The following is a 27,839-nucleotide window of genomic DNA, read 5'->3' as shown; positions in this document are numbered from 1 at the left end:
ACTTGCATTCAACTGTTGTGCTCAAGCTTTTAGTTAACTGCGCTGATATTAAAACAATAACGTCGCGGGGAGAGGAATGGAGCGAAAATGTATGTGGGCGGTACAATCATCGATATGTGATTGTGTGCCCAATTGGTTGTTACTGTATTCAGCAGAGCTGTGTCGTTTATCCTCGGACTGCAAGTATCGGGGGCGGGAAAATGACACCACCCTGGCCTACGTTTAGAGCTTCTACACACGTCACCGCCCACTATTACCCTCCCATACCACAAGGGTGAGGCGTAAGACAGAGAGAGAAGGTACGAACGCGCAGTTGTGTCGCAGTTACTAAAAGAGAACAGAAGATTAAGTATTATACTTTTGTTTGACAAGAATGATTTTTTCTGAGGACTTAAACAAACTTTTCAGGTCAGTGCCTAATGTCTAATGTTTTATAGTGAACTTAATTCATTGTAACATTACATCGTGAACTTGTGGTAAGTGTTAGGAGTAGCCTAATAATTGACCGTATTGGTTTTAAAACTAGTTTGGAGTAACAAATTAGGACATTGCATTGCAACATTAATAACGTGTTTATTGTAGTTTAACACGACAATGGAATGCGTGAATCATGTAAAGAACAATATAACATGATCTGCCTCCTCTGCTTATACTGTATGTAATCGAGTGGTTTTTTTATTAGTAAAAAAAACATTGCACCTTAATAATGCGAATATAGACTAACCCTCATCCGTAACCTAACCTTAACATTAGAAAAAAAAGTGTTCACTTCAGGACTCCAACAACACAAACCCTGGCGGAAGACGAATCGCCAGACCACCTGATTGCATATAGTACAGTAAGCAGGGGATGCGGAATTTTATGGGACACAGAATATTACAGTAGGGTTTGTAGCGTTCTGTGGCCTGTGGTCCGGACCACTGTGACGTCACAGAGCGGAGTGGTCCGGACCACGGGCCACTGAATGCTACAACCCCTTCTCGATGGAGCCGCATTATGAGATGGTGTTTCTGGATCAGGCTCCACTGATCCGTAATAATGCAGCAGCTCTAGATTCATTATGAATACACGTACAGGAGAAATATTCAAGACACTTTTCGTTTAACAGAATGGTGAACACCATATTGCTCACCGACTTGTATCTGATTTTCAGGTTTTTTTTCAGGAACTCGAACAATTTCCAACTTTTTGTAGCAAGAGAAACCGCGGTTTGTTAACATGCGGTGAGGCGCACTCGTGGAAATTAAATTTCATAGCACTGGCGGTTTTAAATTACTTAGCCTACTTGCATGGGATGTATTAAGAAACCAATTAACTACTAGTTTTAATATTATCCAAATTGAAACTTTGAAACGTTGAAATGCATCTTTAGGGTACAAAATGAGAGAAGCATTCGTCTAAAGCGTCTTTTTCAATGTGGTGTGGAGGACGGGGTGGTATGCTTGTCTGGGTAGCGTGTACAGTAGTCCTAGTAGAATTAAATTCATTAAGTGAAGTGTCAGGTCTATGTATTGCCCCTGCAACGCGAGTGAGGTGGGAAGCGAAGCATTTACAATTCATATCAGTTAAAATGTGGATCGAGAAAACCAGGTCTTCCATGCACGGTGGGAGTGTGATTTCATAAAGAAGGTAAACCCCAATGCCTTGCATCTTCAGGCTGTGGCAGTCCAGGGGAACATAGCCTAACTTGAACCACAAGCTTCACTCTGAGTAATGCCAAGATACCAAAATTAGAACAAAAAACTTGAAATTGTTTTTATTCTTTGTTATAATCAATTAACCCACCTACTCTTCTGCACACTTCAAAAAGATGTTTAAAACGGTGTGTGTGTGTGTGTGATAAGGTAGCCCAACTACGAAAGTAAAAAAACAAACAGACTGTGGATTAAAAAAAAAGGGCTTACTGTTTTCCCTGTAGCTTTCATTTGTAGTTGGTACCTGTAGGTGCTACTGTAGTTGATAGCTGTATATCACTATCAGTTTACAGAATACTTTTTTTTTTGCAATGACAATAAAAATGCAAAGCCGAATAAGCTTGTATTTATTGCTTTAAGTTTCAATAGTGTTTCTGAGCAAACCAATGTGTTGTAGAGTTGAACCAACGTTTTTTTTTTGTTTGATATTTATTTAGTTTCTTTGTGTGTGTGTGTGTGTGTGTGCATATATGTAGATATGTTGGATGTATAAAATCTTAATTAAACCATAGATGTGTCTGTGTGTGTGTGTGTTATGCTTTACATATTTACGCATTGCTCGGTTATTTGTAATATTGTATTGAAAAAAACAAACCTTTTAACTAATTGTCTTGTGCAGACACGCAACCGATAGTGCTGTGGGTTTTTTTTTTTTAATTTTAACTAGTATTAATAATGTTTTCCGATATTTGGCAGGGGGCACAGGCCAGTCAGGACAGTTAGGATACTCCACACAGGCCAGTTAGGACACCATACACTTCTGGGCTTCAGTGGCACTGCACTGTGGACTCAAAATGTTCTATTGCTTCGTGCCAGTGAAAATCCTAGGCCTATTGTCAACAGCCATTTGCCAGTAAGGGTTGAAGCATTCTGTCCTGAAGCGGCACATAAAAACAGGGCAGGCAGGGCAGGGCTGGCTGGTAAAGAACTATGAAGCCTGATTACATTTTCACTGCAGGGCCATGGTCAGGACAGAACCATTGAAACTTTATGCAATGCATAGCACAACCACATATCCTTTCAATTCAGAATGTACTGTTTAAAGTCATTACATGTGACAAGGAATTTGTCTGGTTTGTCAAAATATTTGCAGGAGACAGTTTAATTTGCTGACTTGCAGATATATAAGGGACGTGGGTGAAAATAGGAAGGACTTTAAAATGGATATTTATTATTATTTATTTCTTAGCAGACGCCCTTATCCAGGGCGACTTACAATTGCATAATACAATTACATATTTTTTTTACACATTATTTTTTACATACAATTCCCCATTTATACAGTTGGGTTTTTACTGGAGCAATCTAGGTAAAGTACCTTGCTCAAGGGTACAGCAGCAGTGTCCCCCACCTGGGACTGAAATATATATATATATATATATATATATATATATATATATATATTATATATATATATATAGATATATATAGATATGTCTATATATCTATATATCTCTCTATATATCTATATATCTATCTATATCTATAGATATCTATCTATCTATCTATCTATCTCTCTATCTCTATCTATTAGCGGTTAACACACAACTTTCTTTCTTCAGGTCAGTTTCTGATTTACTAAGTCTTGATATAGTGAGTAAAACATGTTGTGTTTAAAACTGAATTTCCAATACAAAAAAAAGACGTCACATGAATTAGCACATGAATACACAAAATATGATGATTTTAGACTTGTTACGCGACAGTTTGAACTCTTTGAAGACTCTTTAGCGGGGTCATTCATTAATCCGGAGCCAGTTTCCCAACCGGGTTCCCGAGATAGAATGAGTGGTTCGATGAAGAATTACAAGAATCGCTTGCCGCTGTCCTGGAGCTGGGCCAAGATGAGCTTCTGAAAGTGCTGGCAGAACCTTCCTCTGCGTGGGATCATCTCCGAGCAGGTTGCGTAATAAACCACAAAATGCATTTTTAGTGAACAATCCATGCAACGCACAGATAGGCATCTAAAAAAAGGTGGTCTGACGTTAATTAAAAAAAAAAAAAAAATCGCCAACATCAATTATGATAAACAGGTTTGAAATTATATATATATATATATATATATATATATATATATATATATATATATATATATATATATATATATATATACACACACATACACATATACACACACACGTATGGTGTTTTTTTTTTACGTCTAAAGTATTAAGGGCATCAAAATCAACTAATCAGCTAACTTTGAGTTTATCTAATTAACATACTTCCCTACATTCTATTAAACTACTCACACGTATCAAGTAAAAAGGTCATTTTAAGTTGCAGTTTAGAGTTTAAATGACGCAGCGGTGTTTTGGGAGTACAGTCCTGACCTCTGAAACCCGCACCTCTAACTGCCAGGTAAACCTAGCGTCACCGGAAACCACAGACAGAGCTTCTGCACAAGACCGGACCCAGCAAGTGTTGTTTATTGTTCTTAACCAGTAAGAAAATATTACAAATGAAGGCGGGTACATCGATCCTCAAAGTGTGCCGTTATGCTAATGTTAAAACGTGTATGCATTTTCTTCATTATTCTGTTCGAGTTAAAAGTGGCACAACATTTGGGATATTCTATTACAGTTGTTTAACTTTTATTATGATCAGCAGAAAATTAACTGGATGTGTTTTAATTTCCGTGCATCTTTTTAATATAGGCTACACGAATAGTAATCACAATTTAATACTGCAGCAAGTAATATATTGTTCTTATTCACCAACAGGAAATACACGTCTGTTTAAACTTGTAGTGAAACGCCTCCTGCATACTACACTTTTGGGTTATTCGCTGTTACAAATGGGAACAAAACAACTCCACTGGATTTAGATTTGTGACCTCGAAACAGGTTGACTGCACCTACATCAAACCGGAAGCCTCCCACGCGTCGTACGTAATTCTTACAAATGTACCAACAAATGTTCCTGTCAGGACACTGCACTCTGATTGGGTATCATATTATGGTGAATAAAACAATGATTAATCCTCTCCCAACACCGAAACCCTAAACCTATGGTCAGTATCCTATAATGCAGCGGTTACACATCTAAAGTAGTTCATGTTTGGCAGCGAATAAGCGTTTTTGTTACTTAAAAAAAAAAAAAAAAGTGACCGGAGATGCTGACTTCCGAAGTTCTCCTGACAGGAACATTTCGTGATACCAAATTGTAAGCACTGCAAAAGGTCTACGTCACCCTTACAACTCCCATCAAACCCACAGCCAATCGGCTTGTAGCACCAAGTCACGATGGTTGTTCGTGATTGGTTTAGGTTTCCAGAACAAGGTAAATAATAATAATAAAAAAAACATGCATTTTTCCTGCTTTAAATAAGTCGCACAGGGAAATCAAGCACAGCAGAAAATCTACAGTTTTTATTTAAAATACAATGAAATGTCTGTATTAGTTTGAGAATGGAAAAGACTGACAAGTATGCGCTTGAAGCATATCCCTTTTAGATCTTCTTAGAAGAAAGTCCGCACTGTTGAAAAATACATTTAACCCAGACTCTATTCTTGAGTAAGCGTACTATGAATACGTTAAGGTTTGGTGCTGTCACTACACAGTGTGCTAACTTTATATACTACTATTTTTTTTAAAAAACGTAAGGACACAGGTGAGGCACAGCGGTAGCGGGGAGCGTCTACTGCTGTGCCCGAGTTGGGTCAAGTCGGGTTTCTGTCAGCCGAACCTTTCTCTACGTGACGGCTTCCGAGAGAAGCCCCACATATTTATTTTTTTCTTGTGCAGTCCCTGCAATAGCGCGGCCGAGAGTTTTCTTTTTTAGATGATCTAACTGTCTATCCCAAATAAATGTTTCTGAACAGTTTTGACCTAACAACTATCTATACATAATCTATCTATCTATCTATCTATATATATATATATATATATATATATATATATATATATATATATATATATATATATAGGGGGGGAGGTATCGTAGAATAATTTAGGCTAGTTTTGTACCCGGCGGCCATCTTGGATTTACTTCGCCTGCTCAGCTAACTTTGAGCCTATCTAATTAAAATACTTCCCTATATTCTATTAAACTACTCACACGTATCAAGTAAAAAGGTCATTTTGAGTTGCTGTTTAGAGTTTAAATGACGCAGCGATGCTTTGGCAGTACATTTCTAGCCTCTGAAACCCGCACCTCTCACTGTGTCGCTGACACTGTCAGGCAAAGCTAGCCGCACCAGCTGCGTATTCACGCGCAAGTAACACAGAGTCCCATCTGTATGAATCCGAAATTGCAGCCAATAGTACATAATAAACGATCTAGGACCGAGTAAAATCCCTAAGAAGGTTTAGCACTCAAATACTACGATAAGGTCTGCAAGATATACACACAGGTTCACTGTACACAAGCTCCAACTAGCGCTCACGTCGTACGTCAAAGGGGAGTGGTCATGATTTAAAGCGGCAGAGTCTACTTTCAATAAGTACGTTAACATTTGATTACTATTCATTACACTGATAAACCACAATGTATTCTATATAAAAAAAAAACACATGTTGCTTGGCTTTGTACGCTAGGTGCTAAATACAGTTTTGCAATCTTTTTTTTTCTCTCTTATAGAAATGAGCTTCTCGTCTTGGGGCTGGTCTATCTTTATTTTCAACCTACAGTTGGTAAGTTTTTTTTTTTCTTGCTGCGATTTGATATTTTTTAATTTAGATTTATTAATGGGATTGTATTATCCCCAGCGATGGAGGGGATCGTACACTTGTATGTCACACTTTACATACCGTGAGTCCAACACCTCATTTCCTTACCCAAGGACACCCAGGCCTTTTAAATAGCACTTTCATTAAACTAGTCATTGCCGTTTCTCAGATGACACATTTTGATGCATCACAGATGTATTTAACCCATTATTTCAAACTGCTGGGCTGTATCTCCCAAAAATAGCTTCTTATATAAAAGCATAAGACGTATATTTCTATAATGAAGGGCATTCATGCTGCAATCGTGCTACTTTTTTCTCTCACTTTCACCACTTGTTTTTCCATCTCTGCTTGTTAAGGAGGGACAGAAATCAGAGCGGTCCGTGGCAATGGCGTCTGGATCAACTGCACGTTTGACCCGGCTAGGATGAAAATGGACAACGTGCCGGTATCCTGGTATCTAAAGCAGGGCAATGGCTCCAGACGGGTCCAATACTATGAGAATGGTGTGGATCATCTGCAGGACAGGGCAGCCTCCAGGAGGGGACGCGTTTACCCTGATAAATTCAGAGACGGAAATGCCTCCCTTTTCATTGAGAACGTGCAGATGTCTGATGAGGGGCTTTATAAATGTGTTGTCGTACTGAAAGACGGCGTTACCTCTGAAATCACAGTGTTAACTGTTTTAGGTGCGTATTCGAATTTTTTTTTTGTGCTTACTGCATAGTTTCCACCCTCACCCCCAAAGAGAAAAGGTGCTCCCTGCAGTCCAGGGCAGGTTTGAGGCATGGTGACTGAACTGCTCCCTCCCTCATCCCCCTAAGAGAAAACAGTAGTCCTTCTCGTCCAGAGTAATCAATCGATGCCTATAATCCTTTTTGTACTATATTTGCTCAGTGGAAATAGACTATTCATTAATCTCCAGAGCTGATAAGCCATCAAATTTAATATATAGGAAGGGGAAAAGCATCTTATGGCACTTGCTATTGTTGCCTAAGCAGTGTCTCTCTCTTTGCAGCCTCTTCCGAACCCCCTCAGTTGACAGAAGCCCTGGACACTCGCTCCTTCACCTGCTCTTCTAGAAATGGTTTCCCTCCTGCGCTGGTGACCTGGACCGGTGGCAGTGGGATGAATTACACTCTGGATTCAGTCACGCAGCACACACTGAATCCAGAGGGGCTGTATGATGTTGTGAGTAAATTAACAAGGAATGTTACTGAAGAGGAAACAATCTGCTGTACAGTGTGGAACCAGCCTCTCCAAGAACACAAAACCAACTGCATGCGAGTCACTCCAGGTAAATGTGTTATTCACCTGCAGCACAACTCAGGGAGTATTGCATGCATACTGTGTGAACAACTTGTTTTCAAATGATCCGGACAGCTCTGCAGTGTTGAAAGAGTTCATGGAATATGTTTTACTGTTTTTCTCTGCAGGACAAGAGACCGATGATCAGCATATTATACTGATAGCATCCCTAATCCTTGTCACCCTGGCTTGTGTCGGGTTCATGATATACTGGTATCTCTCTAAAGGTGCTGTTCTAATTATCTATCCCTCTTGCAGTTATTGATGTGCATGTGTCAAAAGGGCCTATCATTTTAAATTAATTATGTACTGAACTCACGACACACCTTTCATGTTATAAACCAGAAATGTGTTGCTTTTAAAATTTTAGTTTTGAAATTAAACTGTTATATTTCTCTGAACGCTGCATTGGAAAACACTAACGTTTTTTAATAAAATGTTCAAACGGGACAGTATGTTTTTCATGAATTACCTTTGACTAGAATATTTCAAATTGAATGACCCTATCCATATTCCATATTCCATATTCATATCCATTTGTTTTTGTGTTTCTCAGGACGCCGGAATCTGGCCAGAAAGCAGAAAAGGATTTCTAATTGCTCAGACGACACGGCCATTATACTGATTGGAAAACCAAAGCACGGCGTGCCGTCGCTCATCAACTCCTGTGTGTTTGCCTACAAGGCTGAAGAGCCCTTTGCTAACTGGGCTGGTGCTGAGAAGGATCCCCCACATTATGCCCAGCCTGAGGAGGTGCCCCTAACAGAGCGCATCACCATCACCAGAGCACTGCTGCAGCAGGAGGACAGGTTCTGGACCAGTGAACGGGACTCCTACCTGGACAAGTGGAGAAGGGAAGAACAGAGTCACAGACGCCCTTTTGTGTTTGTGCACAGGTACGTGTCCGGTCTTTGTCTGTCGGCCCATCTGTTGGACATGTCACGGACATTGCTGTGTGTAGGTTTACGTCAGTCAAAAAAGCTGCAGTTACACCAGTTGGCCACCAGTGGCGCTGTGCTATGCAAGAAACATAGTACAAGGAACTGAGCTTTTTCTTCCCTTTCTTTGTTTTATTTTTTCCTAAATAAAGTCTCAAAGTTAATGTCTGATTCTGACAAATTGTCACCTAATGAGAAAATTGACTTTTAAATCTTTACCTGTAGCCAGTGCAGTGCACCATGTCTGTGTGATATGTAATGCGCTTCAGGTTCTGTGCGTCTCGCAATGTGCCTGTGCTGTTTCCTACTGAAGACCGTGTCATCTGACAAATCATACTGCTGTCTTTCAGTTGTACCGAGATGCTGACGACAGTCGCCAAAGATGAAATTAAAGAATTGTTTGAAGACATTAAAAGTGTTATGGGTAAGTTTTTTTTTTTTTCTTTCAACCCGTAACACAGCTATGAAGATTCATACCGATCCCCATCTCGCTACACTACTCAACATGATCATTATTTCATACAGCATGCAAGGTACGTTAACAGCACAACAAAGCGATCAATTATTTTCTTTCGTTTCTAGGCTCGCACCCTTTCACTGGACTGACCAAGAAGAACCAGGGACATGCAGAGGAGCTGATGCCTTTCTTCCACAGTCTGGGGAGTAAACGGGTGTTTTCATTTCACAACTACACGATACAGGAGCACAAGAGAACTGCAAAGAGGGACGAAGAGTTTTTGGATTTCATGAATGCCTGTATTGAAGAGACTGATTCAGAGACAGTACGCTTAATAGAGGATGTTTGATGTTCCATATATTTCAGTCAATAAAATGTATTTATTTGTGTATTTACAGTTGTCTTAATTTCCTAATGCCTTAGCTATGAATCACAGAAGACAAAGCAACAGTATTGATCCAACTCCACTTGTGTGCAATGCAACCAGCCTGGCCAGTAGGGGTCGCTGGAGCATTAATATAAGCCCAGCTCTGCGAATGCTTTCCCTCCCCCCTCCCCATTGTGACGGATTGAGGAGACCCCGCCCCCTTTTTAATACACACTGGGCTAAGCTAAACAGTAGTACCTACAGCTGTAGAGCCGGTGGACATTTACTGCTGTTGCTGGAAACACCCGATTGGTTAATATAACACTATAGGAGTACACCGACAAAGCAGATATTAGTAAACAAGTTAATTTTGTCATTATATAATACATGGATGAAGGCTATATTTGCATCCTGAGCCATTCGAAATAAAGACATAATACCACGGTAGTGACGTCAGTAAGTGATAATTGCTCGTTCTAATTTTGCCCCTTTTAAAAATCATGCTGATAACACCCACAGTACAGAAATGTTAATTAATTATCAACAAAATGAGAATACGTTAAAAAAATGTGTGTGTGTGTGTGTGTGTGTGTGTGTGCGTGCGTGTGTGTAAAGCTGGTACATTCGTGTCTCAGAGGAACGGGAAATTAAAACAAGGTAAAGGCAATCATCCAAATAAAGCTGAAGCTCTAACGGATAACGACACAGATGGATTTATTATATATATTATATATATATATATAATTTTTTGCTCAAAGAACCTTCTCAACTTTATGCAAATTTTTCTTTTAACTTCCTTTTTTTTGTAACTGGATGGTTAAACAAAAGTTCATATGCAATTTTGCACAGTGAAACATCTTATACAAATTTTAAACACAGCATGTGTTTTACTCCATTTAAATTTAGGCTTAAATATAGTTCACTAATGCTGTGAAACAAATGCTGTCTTTTTATTTCGCGTTTGTGTACCGTGTGACATAACTTAGCGTGTGTTGATTAAAATTCTCTCATATAACACATTCATAAGAACAAGATCAGCTACGTTAGCAATGTATGTATTTATATTATAACTCAGTCATCGTGATAATGACTTCAGAGATCATAACTGCTACAAAAGCAGAAATGAGATTGCTGTGGGTTGTCAGAGCTTATTAACCCACAAATGTTCTCCTTGGCTCCACTCCCCACAGGCTAAGCCCCGCGAGGAATTATTTCTGGAGCCGCCCCTGCTGGCTAGCCTAATGGAGTTTATGCAGTACCAAGTGACTGACTCCTTGACGGATCTCAGACGGGATCTGGCGGCTTACGAATACTGGCACACAATTTCGCTCTTGTTTACACCTACACCAGGTTTGCGATTACTATGTAGGGTTTGCCACACAGTACCGCAAAAATTAGAAAGAGTTTTTTGTTTCTCAGATCAACCTTGTAAATACAGATGTCATAAATCAACTGTCTCCAGACATTCGACCGAATTGTGACCACCATGACGGCTGTTAACAATAGCACCAACTTCAGAGCAACAAGTAAAAATGATCGAGACTGCAAACGTGTCCGTGTATGACCATAAGAAGTACATAAGACACATAAATGCAACTACATAAAAACAGCCTGTTTGAACATTAATTTCATTGTTCCCGTTTTTAAAAATGTCACCACATTGTTCCTGTTTTTCTACATGTCATCAGGAAACCCTGCAAAGTTCCTCATTTTTAAATTTTAGTTACCAAATACAATGGAACTCGCAGAAGCTCTCGAGCTGTGTCGCGTCTCTCTGTTCAGGACACAAACACGTCTAGCCAGGTACGTTTACAATGTGTTATGTTATTGTTTCTCAAGGACAACATAACAATAAAGTGCAGTTTATAAATATGTGTGGAATCTGACATCACTGGAATCGATATCTATTATAATCAACTGTTATACCGCAGTAATCTTTGAGAAACAAACTCCTGAGCTTATTTCTCTCAATGTTTATTATGGTATGATACAGTATAGACTGTGATATTGGTAACGATTCCTGCCGGTTTGATAACAAATGTCCAATTCCACACACATTTATAAAGGCATACAGGATACAAAATGTATCCTGTATGCCTACAGCAAATACATGTTCAAATATATTTTAAAAATACTTCATGTGTTAAAAAGAGGTTTTAAAGCTTTCTTTATTTCTTATAGAATGAAGCTTTTTGCTTTTGGGCTGATCCTATTGGTTGGTACAGGTAGGTTTTATTTTATTTATTAAAAAGTACTATGTATAATTAGAAAATAAACAAGTTCTGTTTTTTTTTTTTTTTATCTTGGTCACGAGTTCTGTGTGTTTAAAACTAACTGGCGCTGTTTACCAAGAAACAGGATCTCCTTTTATACTCCAGTTGCTTCTCTGATGTGAAAAATAAATTAATAAAAAAACACACTGTATTTAAAAACCAACTGAAGGACACGATGCGGAGCATCAACCGATATTAAAATTAAGTTTGACACGTGGGCGTGGTGTAATAAGGGAGCTTCTTGAAGTACCAAACAATTTTCTTCACACACAACAGGCTAAACGATACCAGTAAGTGTCACTGACCTTCACTGGCAGGTAATGACCTGCAGGGGTAGTTGAGGCTCAAAGCCTGAAAGTGCTTTACAGATAAACATGTTTTACTGAAGTGAAGAAATGTCTTTCTAAAAAAGGACCCAATGTTTGAAAAAAATAACTTTACATTTATTTAACCCCCTACCGCAAGCTGTTGCCTTAAGGCAACAAAATATGACTTTACCAAAATCTCTACCCTGGAGGATGATGCTGCCAGTAATCAACATGTTTTACAATCCAATCATTGTCCAGGGCTCAATATAATGCAATGGGAGGAGGTGGGACTTGTAATCTATACAATTTGTTGATAGTTTTTTCAAAATGTAAATATTTGTATGCTTATAAATTACCAAGGACACATATGGGTGTGTTTTTGAGAATTTAAAATTTCCGAAATTAGATTTTGTTGCCTGAAAGCTACATCATGCAGTTTGTCATGCAAAGAGAGTTAATTTCAAACAAATGTAAACTTTCTGTAGATAATCTTTAAATAATAAAGGGAAGATACAAAAAATGAGGTTGCAAAGGCATCCAAAAATTAATAATCCAGGTTCTAAGTATACAATTAACAGAATACAAGTCTAGAGAGGTTATGTTAAGATTATCCAATGCTCTAGTTAGACCCCACCTAGAATACTGTGTGCAGTTCTGATCACCTCACTACAAAAAAAGACATCATTGCACTGGAGAAGGTACAGAGAAGGGCAACTAGGCTGATCCCAGAGTAAAAGAATGAAGACGGGGTAAAATAAGGAACTCTTCAGTTTAGAAAAAAGAAGGGATGTGATTTGAAGTCTTTAAAATCATAAATGGTCTAAATAAAGTCAACCCAAGAAACTACTTCAAATTTAGCACAGAGAAAAGATCAAGAGGGCATACATGGAAGCTGAGAAAGTAAGTTTAGAACAGAAGGTAGGAAGCACTTTTTTTACACAGTTAGAAATGAATGGAATAGCCTACCAGGTGAAGAAATAGGATCTAAAACACTGGGAACACTTTTTAAAAGCCTAGATTCTGTGCTTTTAAATTAGTTCCCATAAGTAGGGGAGAGTGGTGTGCTAACAAGGGACGAGCCTTTCTTATTCCCAAACATTTCTGTTCTCATGTTAAGTGCTCAAAGTGCAATCTGTATGTCTTCTTCACAAGAGAAAGCAATTGCTTTTCCTCACCAATTAAAATAAAATGTAGGGATGGATCAGACTAATTTACTGCCCAAGTGATACAGTATAAGTTTTTCTCTTTGATTACACAATTACGTTAGAACTTTTATAACTTTGAAAACATTTACAAACTAATTATTCCTTTTCAGTTTTGATAGTTATTTTGTTTATTATAAATTTTTAACATGAATTAAAAAATTAGTTTTCAGAATGCCTTAGAGCAGGGGTTTCCTGGTCTTACAGGGCCGGAGTCCCTCCTGTTTTTGTTCCACCTGTACCCTAATTGGACCAAATTAAGTGCTTTAGAAGCTTAATTGATCCAATTAATTTAGGGTACAGATGGAGGGACACCGGCCCTCTAGGACCAGAACTGGAGACCCCTGCTTTAGAGGGTTAAAAAGATAATTTAAAATGACACATTTACAAAATTATTATTACCTATAGTGAAGAACTTAACAGCTGTTTCCGTAATATTCTGTCATTCCTGCTGCAATTATGTGAATTCAATTCTCCACAGTAACCCTTTGTTGAAGTATCAACCTTTTCCTTTGTCAGTTATATTAATGCCTGACCCACACCGTCCTACCATTGACTGAAAACTTGTTTTATCATCCACGCTCTTTCAGGAGAGAGTTTTGTGAAAGAAATCACAGGGGTCCGCTGCAAAGACGTCTGGATCGAATGCAGGTTTGACGCTGCCAGGATGAGACAAGACAAGGCTGTATTGTGGCACCACTGTCACAATGATGTCTGCACAAACATCCAACACTATGAGAATGGTGTGGATCAGCTGCAGCACAGGGCAGCCTCGAGGAGGGGGCGGGTTTACCCTGACAAATTCAGAGACGGAAATGCCTCCCTTTTCATTGAGAACGTGCAGATGTCTGATGAGGGGCATTATGAATGTAATGTCGCATTGACAGAAGGCCTTTACACTAAAATCTCTGTTTTAACTGTACTAGGTATGTATTTCTAACTTCTTTATGCTCTCTGCATAGTTCCCACCCTTACACCCTTAGAGAAACTGTGCTCCCACTTGTCCAGGGCAGGCTTGAGGCGTGGAGACTGAACTGCCCCCTCCCTCACCCCCTAAGGGAAAGGGAAAATGGTCTTATTGTCCATTCCACTGCACTTGCTATTGATGCCTAAGCAGCGTCTCTCTCTTTGCAGCCTCTTATGAACCCCCCCAGTTGACAGACGCCCTGGACACTCGCTCCTTCACCTGCTCTTCTAGAAATGGTTTCCCTCCTGCGCTGGTGACCTGGACCGGTGGCAGTGGGATGAATTACACTCCGGATTCAGTCACGCAGCACACACTGAATCCAGAGGGGCTGTATGATGTTGTGAGTAAATTAACAAGGAATGTTACTGAAGAGGAAACAGTCTGCTGTACAGTGTGGAACCAGCCTCTCCAAGAACACAAAACCAACTGCATGCGAGTCACTCCAGGTAAATGTGTTATTCACCTGCAGCACAACTCAGGGGGTATTGCATGCATACCGTGTGAAAAACTTGTTTTCAAATAACCCAGACAGGTGTGCAGTGTTTAAAGAGTTCATGAAATATGTTTGAATTTTTTTTTCTGCAGGACAAGAAACCGATGATCAGCATATTATAATTACATCAACCCTAATCCCTGTCACCCTTTTCATCCTGGCTTGTTGTGTTGGGTTCATGATATACCGTTATCTCTCTAAAAAGGTGCTGTTCTACTTATTCTACTTATTCTTTACAATGCATTAGTCTTACTAATGCATTGTAAAGTTTTAACATTACTTCCCTTGATTTAAATTCAACACTTTTCGCTATATATCCGAGCATCTTGTTGGCCTTTTTTATAGCTTCCCCACATTGACTAGATGAAGACATTTCTGAGTCAACATAAACTCCTAGGTCTTTTTCATAGATTCCTTCTTCAATTTCAGCATCTCCCATATGATATTTATAATGCACATTTTTATTACCTGCATGCAGTACCTTACACTTTTCTCTATTAAATGTCATTTGCCATGTGTCTGCTCTGTTCTGAACGCTGTCAATATAATTTTGAAAGACCTTTGCTGCTGCAACAGTGTTTGCCACTCCTCCTATTTTTGTGTCGTCTGCAAGTTTAACAAGTTTGCTTACTATACCTGAATCCAAGTCATTAATGTAGATTAGGAAGAGCAGAGGACCTAATACTGATCCCTGTGGTTCACCACTGGTTACCTCGCTCCATTTTGAGGTTTCTCCTCTAATCAGTACTTTCTGTTTTCTGCATGTTAACCACTCCCTAATCCATGTACAATCCTGTCCGACTGTCTGTCTGTCCACACGTGTGACTGACATTGAGTAAAGAAACTGCAGTCACAACCTGTGGCCACCAGTGGCACTGTGTGCAGTGCAACAAGCATACAGTACAAGGCATTGCATCTTGATGGGCCTGTATTGTGTACTAAATAAATACCATGTCATGTGACACAGATTACACTATTGTCTTTCAGTTGCACCAAGGAGCTGACGGACACAACCAAAGATGAAATTCAAACACTGTTTGAGGATATTAGAAGTGTGACAGGTAAGGGTTTATTTTACACAGATATGATTGAGCATTTCAACTTCATACCAACTCCTGTCTCGCTACACTTCAATCAACATGACCATGATTTTATCAGCATGCAGAGCTGGGCAAGGCATGTGAACATCAAGCAGAGACGTCAATTATTTTATTTTTTTTCTTTCATTTCTAGGCTTGTACCCCATCACTGTGCTGACAAAAAAGAACTTTGGAATTGCAAAGGAGCTGGTGCCTTTCTTCCACAGTCTGGGGAGTAAACGCACGTTCACATTTCACAACTACAAGATACAGGAGCACAAGAGAAGTGCAAAGAGGGACGAAGAGTTTTTGGATTTCGTGATCGCCTGTATTGATGAAGCTCTTGCCACGAACCCTGAAACAACGCCCTTAATGAAGATGGAATGATGTGCCCTTCACAGCCACTGTGGAGCCATTCTACCAATGACGGCCTCATGCCATAGGAGCTATTGTGCTACCATTACCCCTTAATGCAAAACCATTGCATTGCCACTACTCCACACACCAGGGCAGCAGTGTGGAGTAGTGGTTAGGGTTCTGGACTCTTGACCGGAGGGTCGTGGGTTCAATCCCAGGTGGGAGACACTGTTGCTGTACCCTTGAGCGAGGTACTTTACAGAGATTGCTCCAGTAAAAACCCAACTGTATAAATGGGTAATTGTATGTAAAAATAATGTGATATCTCGTAACAATTGTAAGTCGCCCTGGATAAGGGCGTCTGCTAAGAAATCAATAATAATAATAATAATAATTGCAAAATGGCATGCAATCAACAGATTTTTTTTTTTTTTTCAAAAAAAAAGTTTATTCTCATAGACTTCAATCTGATCTACATGGTTTTTAGTGATCACTGTTAAATGATTATCTCATTCATTATAAACACTCTACATGTGTGTAATTACATATACACATATATATATATATATACATATATACATATATATATATATATACACATATATATATATATATATATATATATATATATATATATATATATATATATATATATATATATCAGCAAATGTAAATATATGTAAGAAATATTTTATGGATATTTATACTATATTCATGGTCCTTTCGGGGATTGAATTGAACGAAAAGTTTGCACTTTTTGCACTCCTGCAGTTTGTCTAGCACTTTCTTATAAAATAAATTACTTTATATATTTGCATTTCAGCTCGTTCTTTATTGCTTCCATATTTACTAGTGTTCAGTGTGCCTCTCTAGTATATATCTAGCACCTGAATTATTAGCCACAGAAGAATAACAATATAACTGGAGTCCGAACAAAAAAATAGAAATGACCCGTTATCAGGTTTATTAAAAAAAAAAAAAAAAAAACACATGCATGTGATGTTCTTAGTGGGCAGGCCTGCTTGTTTAAAATAGAGGAAGTGAAACTAAATTCATTGCAACACAGGCAAGTGCTGACCTGCTTATGAATGCAGAGTCAAGCAGGAGCCTGTTATACAAATGTTTAATTGAACAAAGAACATATAACCCAACTGTATAAATGGGTAATTGTATGTAAAAATAATGTGATATCTTGTAACAATTTTAAGATTGTAACAACAATAATAATAATAATAATAATAATAATAATAATAATAATAATAATAATAATAATAATAATAATAATAATAATAATAATAATAATAATAATAATAATAATAATAATAATAATAATAATAATAATAATAATAATAAATGATAAAGGCTGATATCAATAGAAAGCACTTAGCCACTAAATCCCTCTGGATATTTTGTAACCCCTCTCTTACCTTCTTTTTGCCTTCCCGCATGGAAATTAGAACCGGGGATCAGGGACGTTTTTCAGAAGCCCAGAGTGGGGCGACGGGTTTGTTTTTCAGAAGCTCAGAGTCGGGCGTCGCGTTTGTTTTTCAGAAGCTCAGAGTCATGCGTCGGGTTTGTTTTTCAGAAGCTCAGTCGGGCATCAGGTTTGTTTTTCAGAAGCTCAGAGTCGGGCGTCGCGTTTGTTTTTCAGAAGCTCAGAGTCATGCGTCGGGTTTGTTTTTCAGAAGCTCAGTCGGGCATCAGGTTTGTTTTTCAGAAGCTCAGAGTCGGGCGTCGCGTTTGTTTTTCAGAAGCTCAGATGGTGATTTTCAATAATGGGAAATTTAGAACGTATGCCTCCCTCAGTCTTCTTTGAAGTACCTTGAAATTCAAAGTTTTTAAGTTATGAATTCAATTAAAAAAAGATATATATATATATATATATATATATATATATATATATATATATATATATATATATATATATATATATATATATATATATATATATATATATATATATATATATATATATATATATAACAATTCAAATTGTAATGAATTGGAAAAAAGATTATTAATTATTTAATTAATACAGAAAAAAAAAATCCCAGTACTCCCCGGTATTGAAAAATCACCGGGTGCGATGTTTTCGTATCGTCTTTCACCAATCTGGCAGCCAAAGACACTGGCGTAAGTTTGAATTGTTAATGAATTTTAATAGTATTAGACGGATTGTTAATTAAATTAAAATTGGGTGGGTCGCTGGAACTGCCCTTACAGAAGCAGTGTATTGGAGTAGTTGGACATGCATATAAAATAGGATTTGGGGGGGGTTATTTTAAATAGGATTTTTGAGAATGTTGATATTTCAAATAGAAACTGGGAAAACTATTTTACTGTTGTTGTTTTTTTTTTTTATACAACTTTGAGCTTTACATAACATGCATATGCAAGTTACTTGCGTGCTCAGGATACAGAACTGGCTATTAACTGGGCTACATTGATTATTCCTTTGTGATAAACTAACAATAAAAAATGCAAATTCTTTGGAAAGGGGTTAAATATTATTCAACAGTGTAAAGAGCAATGAAATGTGCAGTATATAAATGGTTAAGCAATACATATTACATTATCACAGATTTGAGGAGGACAAGAGGGGCTGAAGGATGAGACAGTCATACATATTGTATACAGCTGTAGATTAGTTCAACACTATGTACATCCTCTCAGCAAATCAAAGTTACTTTGAATATCAGTATGGAGGTGTCTGTCTGTCGCAATTACATTTTATATTTCTGGAGAATACTTGTGATTATGATTAAACCATCCATTTCTAATTTGTATTCTTTACACCGATGATTATATGTCATGGTTGATAATAGCGATGGCTCTTATCTTGAATGTGGGCAGCAGTGTGGAGTAGTGGTTAGGGCTCTGGACGCTTGACTGGAGGGTCGTGGGTTCAATCCCAGGTGGGGGACACTGCTGCTGTACCCTTGAGCAATGTACTTTACCTAGATTGCTCCAGTAAAAACCCAGCTGTATAAATGGGTAATTGTATGTAAAAATAATGTAATTGTATGTAAAAATAATGTGATATCTTGTAACAAATTGTAAGTCGCCCTGGATAAGGGTGTCTGCTAAGAAATAAATAATAACGTGCAGCTGTACCAGGGCATGCATTATTGACGTACTTGATGAGTCAATACTGACATTTTCAGTTAATTATGAAAAAAATAAATACAAAATACATTAGGTGTAGGCGTATATCACAACCAGCAGATAGTGCCAACTTATTTAAAACATTGTTTTACTATTTTGTATTTAAAATACATTACTGACAACCTATTTATCAGTTTGATTTAAGATTTGTGGACCACTTTTTTTTTTATTAAAATAGTTTCCTTGACTAATTTGTCTGACTGTTTGGTTGGCATCAAACACGTGATTGGTTATAATTTAGCAGCCATTTAAACATCAAAAGAAAACAGAAGCAAAACCGAAACTGCAGCAGCTGAGCGTAAGTAGAAGGGCGGGGTCACATCTGTGTGAGGCTGCGGCGCTTATCTTAGCTGTGCAGCTGTAGAGCTGAGGGGCTTTTACTGTCGCTTGCTGGCATCAAACACCTGATTAGTTATAAATTGGAATCGCAGCAATTAAACATTAAGGGAAGAAAATGAGTAAACATGCGTGTAGACTGCGGGCTGGACAGAAGCGTGTACTGTTTGGAACTAGGCTGCTGGAAGTGTATTCGTACTTAACAAGAATATTTTTTTGTCGGTGGAACAAACCCCTTTTCCTGCAGGTAAGTTTCTTTCTATTTGTTGCCGAATAAAAGGAGGTGGACTCGTGGACAACAGAACTTGACAGTTACACACATCTATCCTGTAGGCTGTGCCTGTAACAAATACATGTTCAAATATATTAAAATATATACAGTATATATATATATATATATATATATATATATATATATATATATATATATATATATATATATATATTACTTTTGATCATCTTCATGTGTTAAACAGGTGTGCAATCTTTCTCTTTAGAATGAAGCTTTTTGTCATTGGGCTGATCTTATTGGTTGTTAAACGTACTGGTAAGTTTATTTATTTCCATTTATTAAAAAGTGTATGTATAATTATATATAGGAACGATAAATACAAATATAAGACTTTCACAAAGCGCTTTGTGATGGTGGTCCACTATGAAAGGCGCTATATAAAAAAGATTGATTGAAATAAGACTTTCTAAAATAAACAATTTTAGTGTTTATCTCGGTCACAAGTGTGTATGTGCTTGTTTTTAAAAAAACGAAACTACAGTAGGTGTGTTTATATACCTGTTGTTTCCCATGCTAAACAATTCCAATGTTTAAGAGTTCATGACCTTTACAGGCAGTTAATGACCTGCAGGGGTATTTGAGACTCAAAGCCTGAAGGTGCTGTATATTACAGATAAACATTTTTTGGTAGCACCCTTTACAGATGATGAATACATAGTATATAAACTATGAACACACAGCTTATAAATATTTATAAAGCACCTTATTAGCATCATTATTAATGCTTTATAATGTCTGTTAATAAACACTACTGCCATTTATTAGAGTAATAATATGCAGAAAGAACAAGCTATAAATATCTATAAAACTATTTATAAATTAGGTTATTAAGGACAAATCATTATTCAAGCACATTATAAATGTCATTGTTAATGCTTTATAAGGTCTACTAATAAACACTTTATTAACCCTCCATCCATGCTCTTTCAGGAGTGAGTTTTGTGAAAAAAATCACAGCGGTCAGCGGCAATGACGTCTGGATCGAATGCACGTTTGACGCTGCCAGGATGAGCCAAGACAAGCCTGTATTGTGGCTCCACTGTGAGAATGCAAAGTGCGTGGAGATCCAGCACTTCAGGGACGGTGTGGATCAGCTGCAGGACAGGGCAGCCTCCAGGAGGGGGCGCGTTTACCCTGACAAATTCAGAGAGGGAAATGCCTCCCTTTTCATTGAGAACGTGCAGATGTCTGATAAGGGGCTTTATGAGTGTACTGCTGTATTGACAGGCGGTCTTTACACTAAATTCGTTGAACTAACTGTTCTAGGTATGTATTTAACTTCTTTGTGATCTCTGCATAGTTCCAACCCTCATCCTAAGAGAAAGGGGGCTCCCTCCAGTCCGGTGCAGGTTTGAGGCATGGAGACTGAACTGCTCCCTCCCTCCCTCGCCCCCTAAGAGAAAGGGTGCTCCCTCTAGTCCAGGGCAAGCTTGAGGCATGAAAATTGACCCCTAAGAGAAACCAGCATTTGCTGTTGTTGCCTAAGCAGTGTCTCTCTCTTTGCAGCCTCTTACGAACCCCCTCAGTTGACAGAAGCCCTGGACACTCGCTCCTTCACCTGCTCTTCTAGAAATGGTTTCCCTCCTGCGCTGGTGACCTGGACCGGTGGCAGTGGGATGAATTACACTCCGGATTCAGTCACGCAGCACACACTGAATCCAGAGGGGCTGTATGATGTTGTGAGTAAATTAACAAGGAGTTTTACTGAAGAGGAAACAATCTGCTGTACAGTGTGGAACCAGCCTCTCCAAGAACACAAAACCAACTGCATGCGAGTCACTCCAGGTAAATGTGTTATTCACCTGCAGCACAACTCAGGGAGTATTGCAGCATTCTCTGTGAAAAACTTGTTTTCAAATGAGCCAGACAGCTCTGCAGTGTTGAAAGAGTTCATGGAATATGTTTTACTGTTTTTTTTCTTTTTCTGCAGGACAAGAGACCGATGATCAGCACATTATAATGACATCAACCCTAATCCCTGTCGCCCTTTTCATCCTGGCTTCTTGTGTTGGGTTCATGATATACCGGTATCTCTCTAAAGGTGCTGTTCTACTTCTCTATCCCTCTTGCAGTTAGTGGTATGCTTGTGTGCACACCCTTAAAAGAAAAGGTTACTAGGCTCATTTTGAAATTCAATTTTACTGCATTAATGTTTAACGAGTCTATAAATTTAAAATTAATTCTGTACTGCACTCAACACACACTTTGCAATGTTGCTTTTTTGAAAAACTCATTGGAAAACGAGAATAACTTGGATATTTCTAATTGAGAGATCCTATCCATATTCATCTTCATATCCATTTGTTTGTGTTTCTCAGGACGCCAGAATCTGACCAGAATGCGGAAGAGGATTTCTAGTTTCTCAGATGACATGGTCATTGTTCTGGTTGGGAGACCAAAGCACGGCATGTCGTCGCTCATCAACTCCTGTGTGTTTGCCTACAAGGCTGAAGAACCCTTTGCTAACTGGGCTGGTGCGGAGAAGGGTCCCCCACATTATGCCCAGCCTGAGGAGGTGCCCCTGACAGAGCGCATCACCATCACCAGAGCACTGCTGCAGCCAGAGGACAGGTTCTGGACCAGTGAAAGGGACTCCTACCTGGACAAGTGGAGAAAGCAAGTCCAGTGTTCTAGATGTCATTTTGTGTTTGTACAAAGGTAATAATAATGACCATTTAAATCACCATAAGCTAGACCACTTTCTCGAACAACAGTCTTGGAAAAGGTACACTTATCAGGGTAATGGCTGTTGGTTTGGTATTCTGATTCCCTTTATGTACGACTCCATGATTCAAAGTTATGACTCGCTCCAAACACAACAGACAAGACCTCCTCATGACCTCTTCAAGATGGTTGCTGCAAACCGTTCCAAGCACCAAACAGTTCACAAACCACAAGACCTTCTCAATATGGCTGCCCAGAAAGCTGTCCAACAATAGGAACAGTAGCGTCAGGAAAAACTTCAAGCTGGTCCTTTCATCTCAGAACTGCTAGAATATGGTGCATCTATTAGAGCACTTATTGAATTCTGATGAATCAAAAAGCTTGCCCATGCACTGAACTGCACTGTCCTGCATCTCACAATGTGCCTGTGCTGTTTCCTAATGAAGATCCTGCCATGTGACACAGATCATATTAATGTCTTTCAGTTGCATCAACAAGCTGACAGCAACAACCAAAGATGAAATTCAAAAACTGTTTGAAGATGTTAGAAGTGTTTCAGGTAAGTTTAGTTTTTGAACAAATTCTTTAAACAATATGTATCCTGCCACCACACTGTGCAGCAGGTATTAGGATCCCACCTGACACTAAAAGAAAAGAGCACCAAAAAGAGTTTCAGATGGGATTGTAATATCTGTTGCACATGTAGTTTCAATGGACTTCGCCAGAGGAAGGAACAGCAAAGCTACCAAATTATTTGTATTTTATTTTTTTGTTCCTAGGCTCGTACCCTTTCACTGCGCTGACCATGAAGAACTTTGAAAATGCAGATGAGCTGAAACGTTTCTTCAAGGATCTGGGGAGTAAACGGGTGTTCACATTTCACAACTACACGATACACGACCACAAGAGAACTGCAAAGAGGGATGAGGAGTTTTTGGATTTCGTGATCGCCTGTATTGATGAGACTCTTGTCCCTGAATTTGAGACGGTACACTTAAAGGAGAATGTTTGATGTATCCTTCACACCCACTGTATCCTGGTAAAGAGTACAGTACAAGAATCATTCAATTTAAAATAGTGTTGGATGGTTTTCTGTTGACACACAATGGCACTGCATTGTCATTACTGTGAGCCAAGAACCATAGAACATTATTTTGCCATAGGCTGAGTGTCTTCAAACACTCAGAAGTGCTGTCAGATGTGTCTTACTGTACACCCTGGAGTGGGTTATTGCATTTATCCCAGCCATTTTATAAGATCACTTACCATGACATCTGATATATTGTGCTTTCTAATGATAAAAATAAAAAATGATGCTGAAATGTGATCTGTGTGTACTGATAGGCTTAAAACAGGTCACGTGGACTGAAGGGAAGGCTCGATGAACTTTGAACCCGGATGAGATTGTAGTTAGGAGTGAAAGCAGAGACAGCTCATTTTGTGAGGAGTAAGAGATCGGGCAAGATAGACGTGCAGGCTGCAATGGAGTTTGTTTTTGAGACTGATTTCGATTACTCCAGGCAGGGAGGATCTATTACTAGTCACCATTTTATGTATTTATTTACAATTTTGTATGTATTTCTTTTTAAATTAAATGATATATGTTTTTATATATATGTTAATGTATTTACAGTTTTGATTTATTTATTGTGTTATTTACTTTAACGTCAAGAGGTCAAAGTTAATTCTGTTTATGGTGAATACATCAATAGTTATTGAATTATGTTTCTAATTTGACTTTGTAATTTCTGCACCTTTTATATTCCAGCAGGTTCTGAATGATGTAAATAGTTACTGGAGAAAAGGGTCTTCATATAGAGACAGATTACTACAGTATCTCTTGTGGGGACCTTCCTTTATCTGTAGCACCATCATTGGGACCCGGAAAACTGAAATGGGATAGTAGGAGGGATAGTGTTATGGGGAAACTTTTCTTTCTAACTTTTTTTTTTTGCCAGTTGTGTACTTTCTTTACATTTTGCCATGTTCTGAATTCTGTATACAGTTTGAAAATAATATTCTTCAAGTTCTAAGCTTTTAAATGATACCTGGTTTTATGGTGATTTAAGAAAATGTGAATGACTTATGACTCTTAAACAAGTGTGTGCATTTTCTTAAAAAAAAAAAAAAAAAAACAACAACAACAGCTGTCTCAGGATTCCAGCATACCATTCTAAATCCGGCTTTGAAAGGGTTAAATATGTTTTACCAAATGTAGTCTCCTGCAAAGAGGAGAAGTTGGAGGCGGTCATACGCATGTCATGTAACATTTTTCCATTTCCAATATATGGAGGATCACTTATCCAGTTGTCATTGAACTTTTTTTTTTTTTTTTTTAAACATTATTTACCATGAGTTATTGAGAATATTAGATTCTTAGGATAAAGGGGGGTGTCAGTCCGGCCGGACACCCAGATGCGAGTTGCATTCAGGCTCGTTTTTAAGCCTGTAAACTATCTTTTGTCCTTTTACAATTTAACATGTGTATATTATTCTGATTCCAGGCTCTATAGTAGCCTGTATAATAGTCTCATACTTCAATAAATTCTTTTTAAAAAAACAGTGTTTTAAATACAGTGTTTTACCGGTCCTGGAGGCAAATACTCCACTCCAGGTTTAACAGGCAAAATGAGAATTAACTACATGGTCAGGATGGATGTTTATTTAATTGGTTTAATTAAACAATTCAGAGTTCTGCCTAGGCCTTTTAAGCCGGACGAGAGAGGTTGTCACCACCCCGCTGAAACAACCCGATCCGCCCGTCTTGCAGATGCTACTGTGCCTTTAACAATAAGGATTGATTGCGCTTCTAGCAGACGATCAGTTACGCGTTGCTGGGTGAAAGAAAAAAAATTGGAATGACAAATGCTGGATGATTTTATAAACAAAATAGTCAGTACAGAAAAGCGATCAATTAAAAAACACCCCTCCTGCTGACCATCTTTACTGCCAGAGACGTGTAGAAATAAAAAAGCACTTTAATAATGCAAATCCTGCAACCAATCCGTGGGACAGGAATAAGCAGAAAACACTGGATTTAAAATGTGCAACAACATTTTAAAAAACAGGTCTGAGCTCAACTCAGTACCAGTCAGTCATGAATTCTCAGACTGGGGCGGTAATACAAGTCATCACACAAGACGCAGACTCGGAGAGAAAGCACACCAGCCAACGAGGTTTAAAACTACAGGTACTTCTATTGCAACACAGCCAGGTCAAGTTAGTTTTCAACACAGCACTGCGAGACTCTCAACTATAGGGCTTTGAATGTAATCTTATGCCAGACTTGCTTAGTGCCATCTGTCGGATGGAACAAGCTATTGCAGCAAAGACCCATTTGTGATTAAATAGCCTAGAAACAAAGCCAGGACAGGTTATATAGTCCTACCATAAACTGCAAGAGTTTGAAGTCTATTTTTCACCAGTTTAGTTTCCCCCCGGGAGGGGAGTGCACCGTTCCTGGAGGTACTGCAATACCAGGTCGATGCGTGGAGTGGACGGAGCAAGCCCCTCTTCCATCTCCCAGTTCCAAAAATCAATTTAATATATGGTCCCCAGATAGGGGACGTATCAGATATTAATACTCTTTTATTGAGATTTTACATTTTTTACATTTACACCCATTCGTTTTTTTCATTCATTTTACATTTCTTTTAAAGATGACATTCATGCATACAGACATACATTTTGTTTTAAAAGCATTTAAAACACATTTAAAAAAACACCAAGACAATTGTGCTTTGTACATGGTTAAAACAGACACAGATTAAAATCAACATGAAAAAAACCTGTGCTGTTTTAAAAGTGACTGGAAAAAAAGAACCATCTATAAAAAACCAGTGCTTGTGAGGGCCGGGGAGTGCTCTCTAAAAAGGTTCAAAAGTGAACATAAAACTATATTACTAAAACAGGGACAGGGGAAAAGGGACAGTGTGTGAAACAGTGAGTTAAAATTCTAAAATTTTAAAACACTTAAAATGTAACTTTTAATAGTTAACATTAAAAATCTTTTAGATACATAAAACAAAACAAAATCAAATAAAACATTCAAAATAAATCAAATCAAAATCCATAAAACTGAAACAAAAAGACTACATAAAACCAGGGCACCGTTGAAAAACGGTCATGCCAGCTAAAAAGGGCGGAATGCTGGCATGACAAAATAAATAAAAGGCTTAGCGGTGCCCCGTAGTCCCGCTCCTAGGCGCTAGCGGTTCCAGTTTTTTCCTTTATTCCATCTTCACGTCCTGAAGTCCGGCGATCCTCCACTCCGCGCAGGCCTTGTCCTTCCCGAGGGTCCGGATGTCCAGAATTACAAAGTCCTTGATAAGAGTTTGTGCCCTTCTGGTCGTGGTGATAGTGTCCAGCTCCTGCTTGTGATAGACACAGACGTTACGGCCTTCCCACAGGATCTGCTTGACAACATTGATGACACGCCAAACGCACTTAGCTGTGCTGGTAGTGATTCCTCCCGCAGGCCCATAGAGCACAGTCTCAGCGGTCATCTTGGCCGTGTCAGCAAACCTGTTTAGGAAGACAGAGACAGAGAGCCAGACACTGCCAGCCACATCACACTCCCAGAAGATATGGGCTGGTGTTTCTCTCTTGCGGCACTTTGCATAGGGGCATGTTTCTACTTGGGCTAGTCCCCTCCTGAACATGAACGCTCGAGTGGGGAGTGCACTGTGGACGGTGTTCCATGCTATATCCTTCTGGACATTACTGAGGCAGCTGTGAGACACATTCTCCCAGATTTTTTGGCTTTGGGTGAGGGAGAAAGTAGCTACTTTTTCAATTTCCTGGGAACCGGCAAGATATTTATATATCAGATATTAAACTGATAAGAACAGATACTACACTTGATCTTAGCCAAAAGGCCGAGAAGCGATGCTGAGCTGCCCTCGAGACAAGGGGCACCCCTCGGCTAACTCCTTCACCAGTTAAGGTGGGAGGGACGTATGCAAGTAATGTAACACAGGAACAAAGCCACACACAGCAAATACATGTTCTATAAACTCGTGAAGCTGGAGTGTGCTTTATTTAGTTTTTAAACAGGTCTTTATTTCGGAGCTAAATCTACCCAGCATTCCAAACAGCATAAACACGCCTCCCTATTATTGCATCATGAACACATGAGCTGAAGCTGCATGAAGGCAATGTTAACCACGGCACTACAGTGCCACTCGGTGGACCCATTGTAAACTACAGAAAACATGTATTTTAACCCATGAAGTACCACATTTCTTTGAGAAAAATGTCAGCACAAGC

The 27,839-nt window shown here is 38.7% G+C and overlaps 1 protein-coding gene, 1 non-coding gene and 2 pseudogenes across 3 annotated transcripts; 1 reads left to right on the top strand and 3 right to left on the bottom strand.

The window, feature by feature from the left end:
* The first annotated feature begins 270 nt into the window (after nt 1–270).
* Nucleotides 271–23,630, top strand: LOC117970514 (uncharacterized). 2 transcript variants are annotated; one of them, XM_059012023.1, is made up of 8 exons: nt 271–408; nt 6,277–6,329; nt 6,725–7,054; nt 7,384–7,662; nt 7,802–7,900; nt 8,230–8,569; nt 23,057–23,130; nt 23,351–23,630. In XM_059012023.1, exons 1-8 carry the CDS (start codon nt 374–376, stop codon nt 23,581–23,583), a joined length of 1,443 nt encoding a protein of 480 aa, XP_058868006.1. In that variant the 5' UTR covers nt 271–373; the 3' UTR covers nt 23,584–23,630. The 2 variants fall into 2 exon arrangements, with proteins under 2 accessions (XP_058868006.1, XP_058868007.1); XM_059012024.1 differs by lacking the exons at nt 23,057–23,130; nt 23,351–23,630 and adding exons at nt 8,962–9,035; nt 9,194–9,457 and having other exon boundaries at nt 286–408.
* A 2,016-nt stretch (nt 23,631–25,646) lies between these two features.
* Nucleotides 25,647–25,713, bottom strand: LOC117398736 (small nucleolar RNA SNORD31). Its single transcript, XR_004543970.1, has one exon. It is a non-coding gene; the product is annotated as a small nucleolar RNA SNORD31 (small nucleolar RNA).
* Nucleotides 25,714–26,014: 301 nt separating this feature from the next.
* LOC131709487 (U2 spliceosomal RNA) lies at nt 26,015–26,169 on the bottom strand (annotated as a pseudogene).
* Nucleotides 26,170–27,345: 1,176 nt separating this feature from the next.
* On the bottom strand, nt 27,346–27,460 carry LOC117398744 (U2 spliceosomal RNA; annotated as a pseudogene).
* Nucleotides 27,461–27,839: the final 379 nt, after the last annotated feature.

Source organism: Acipenser ruthenus, chromosome 43 (assembly GCF_902713425.1).
Source record: "Acipenser ruthenus chromosome 43, fAciRut3.2 maternal haplotype, whole genome shotgun sequence".
NCBI lineage: Eukaryota > Metazoa > Chordata > Actinopteri > Acipenseriformes > Acipenseridae > Acipenser > Acipenser ruthenus.
The sequence above is the reverse complement of the archived record's forward strand: the minus strand, read 5'-3'. Positions and strand labels throughout refer to the sequence as shown.

Coding starts and splice junctions, on each gene's coding strand:
- LOC117970514 (XM_059012023.1), top strand. CDS start 374: ATGATTTTTTCTGAGGACTTAAACAAACTTTTCAG. Junction 6,330..6,724: donor TTATTTTCAACCTACAGTTG/GTAAGTTTTTTT, acceptor CTGCTTGTTAAG/GAGGGACAGAAATCAGAGCG. Junction 23,131..23,350: donor AGATGTTAGAAGTGTTTCAG/GTAAGTTTAGTT, acceptor TTTTGTTCCTAG/GCTCGTACCCTTTCACTGCG.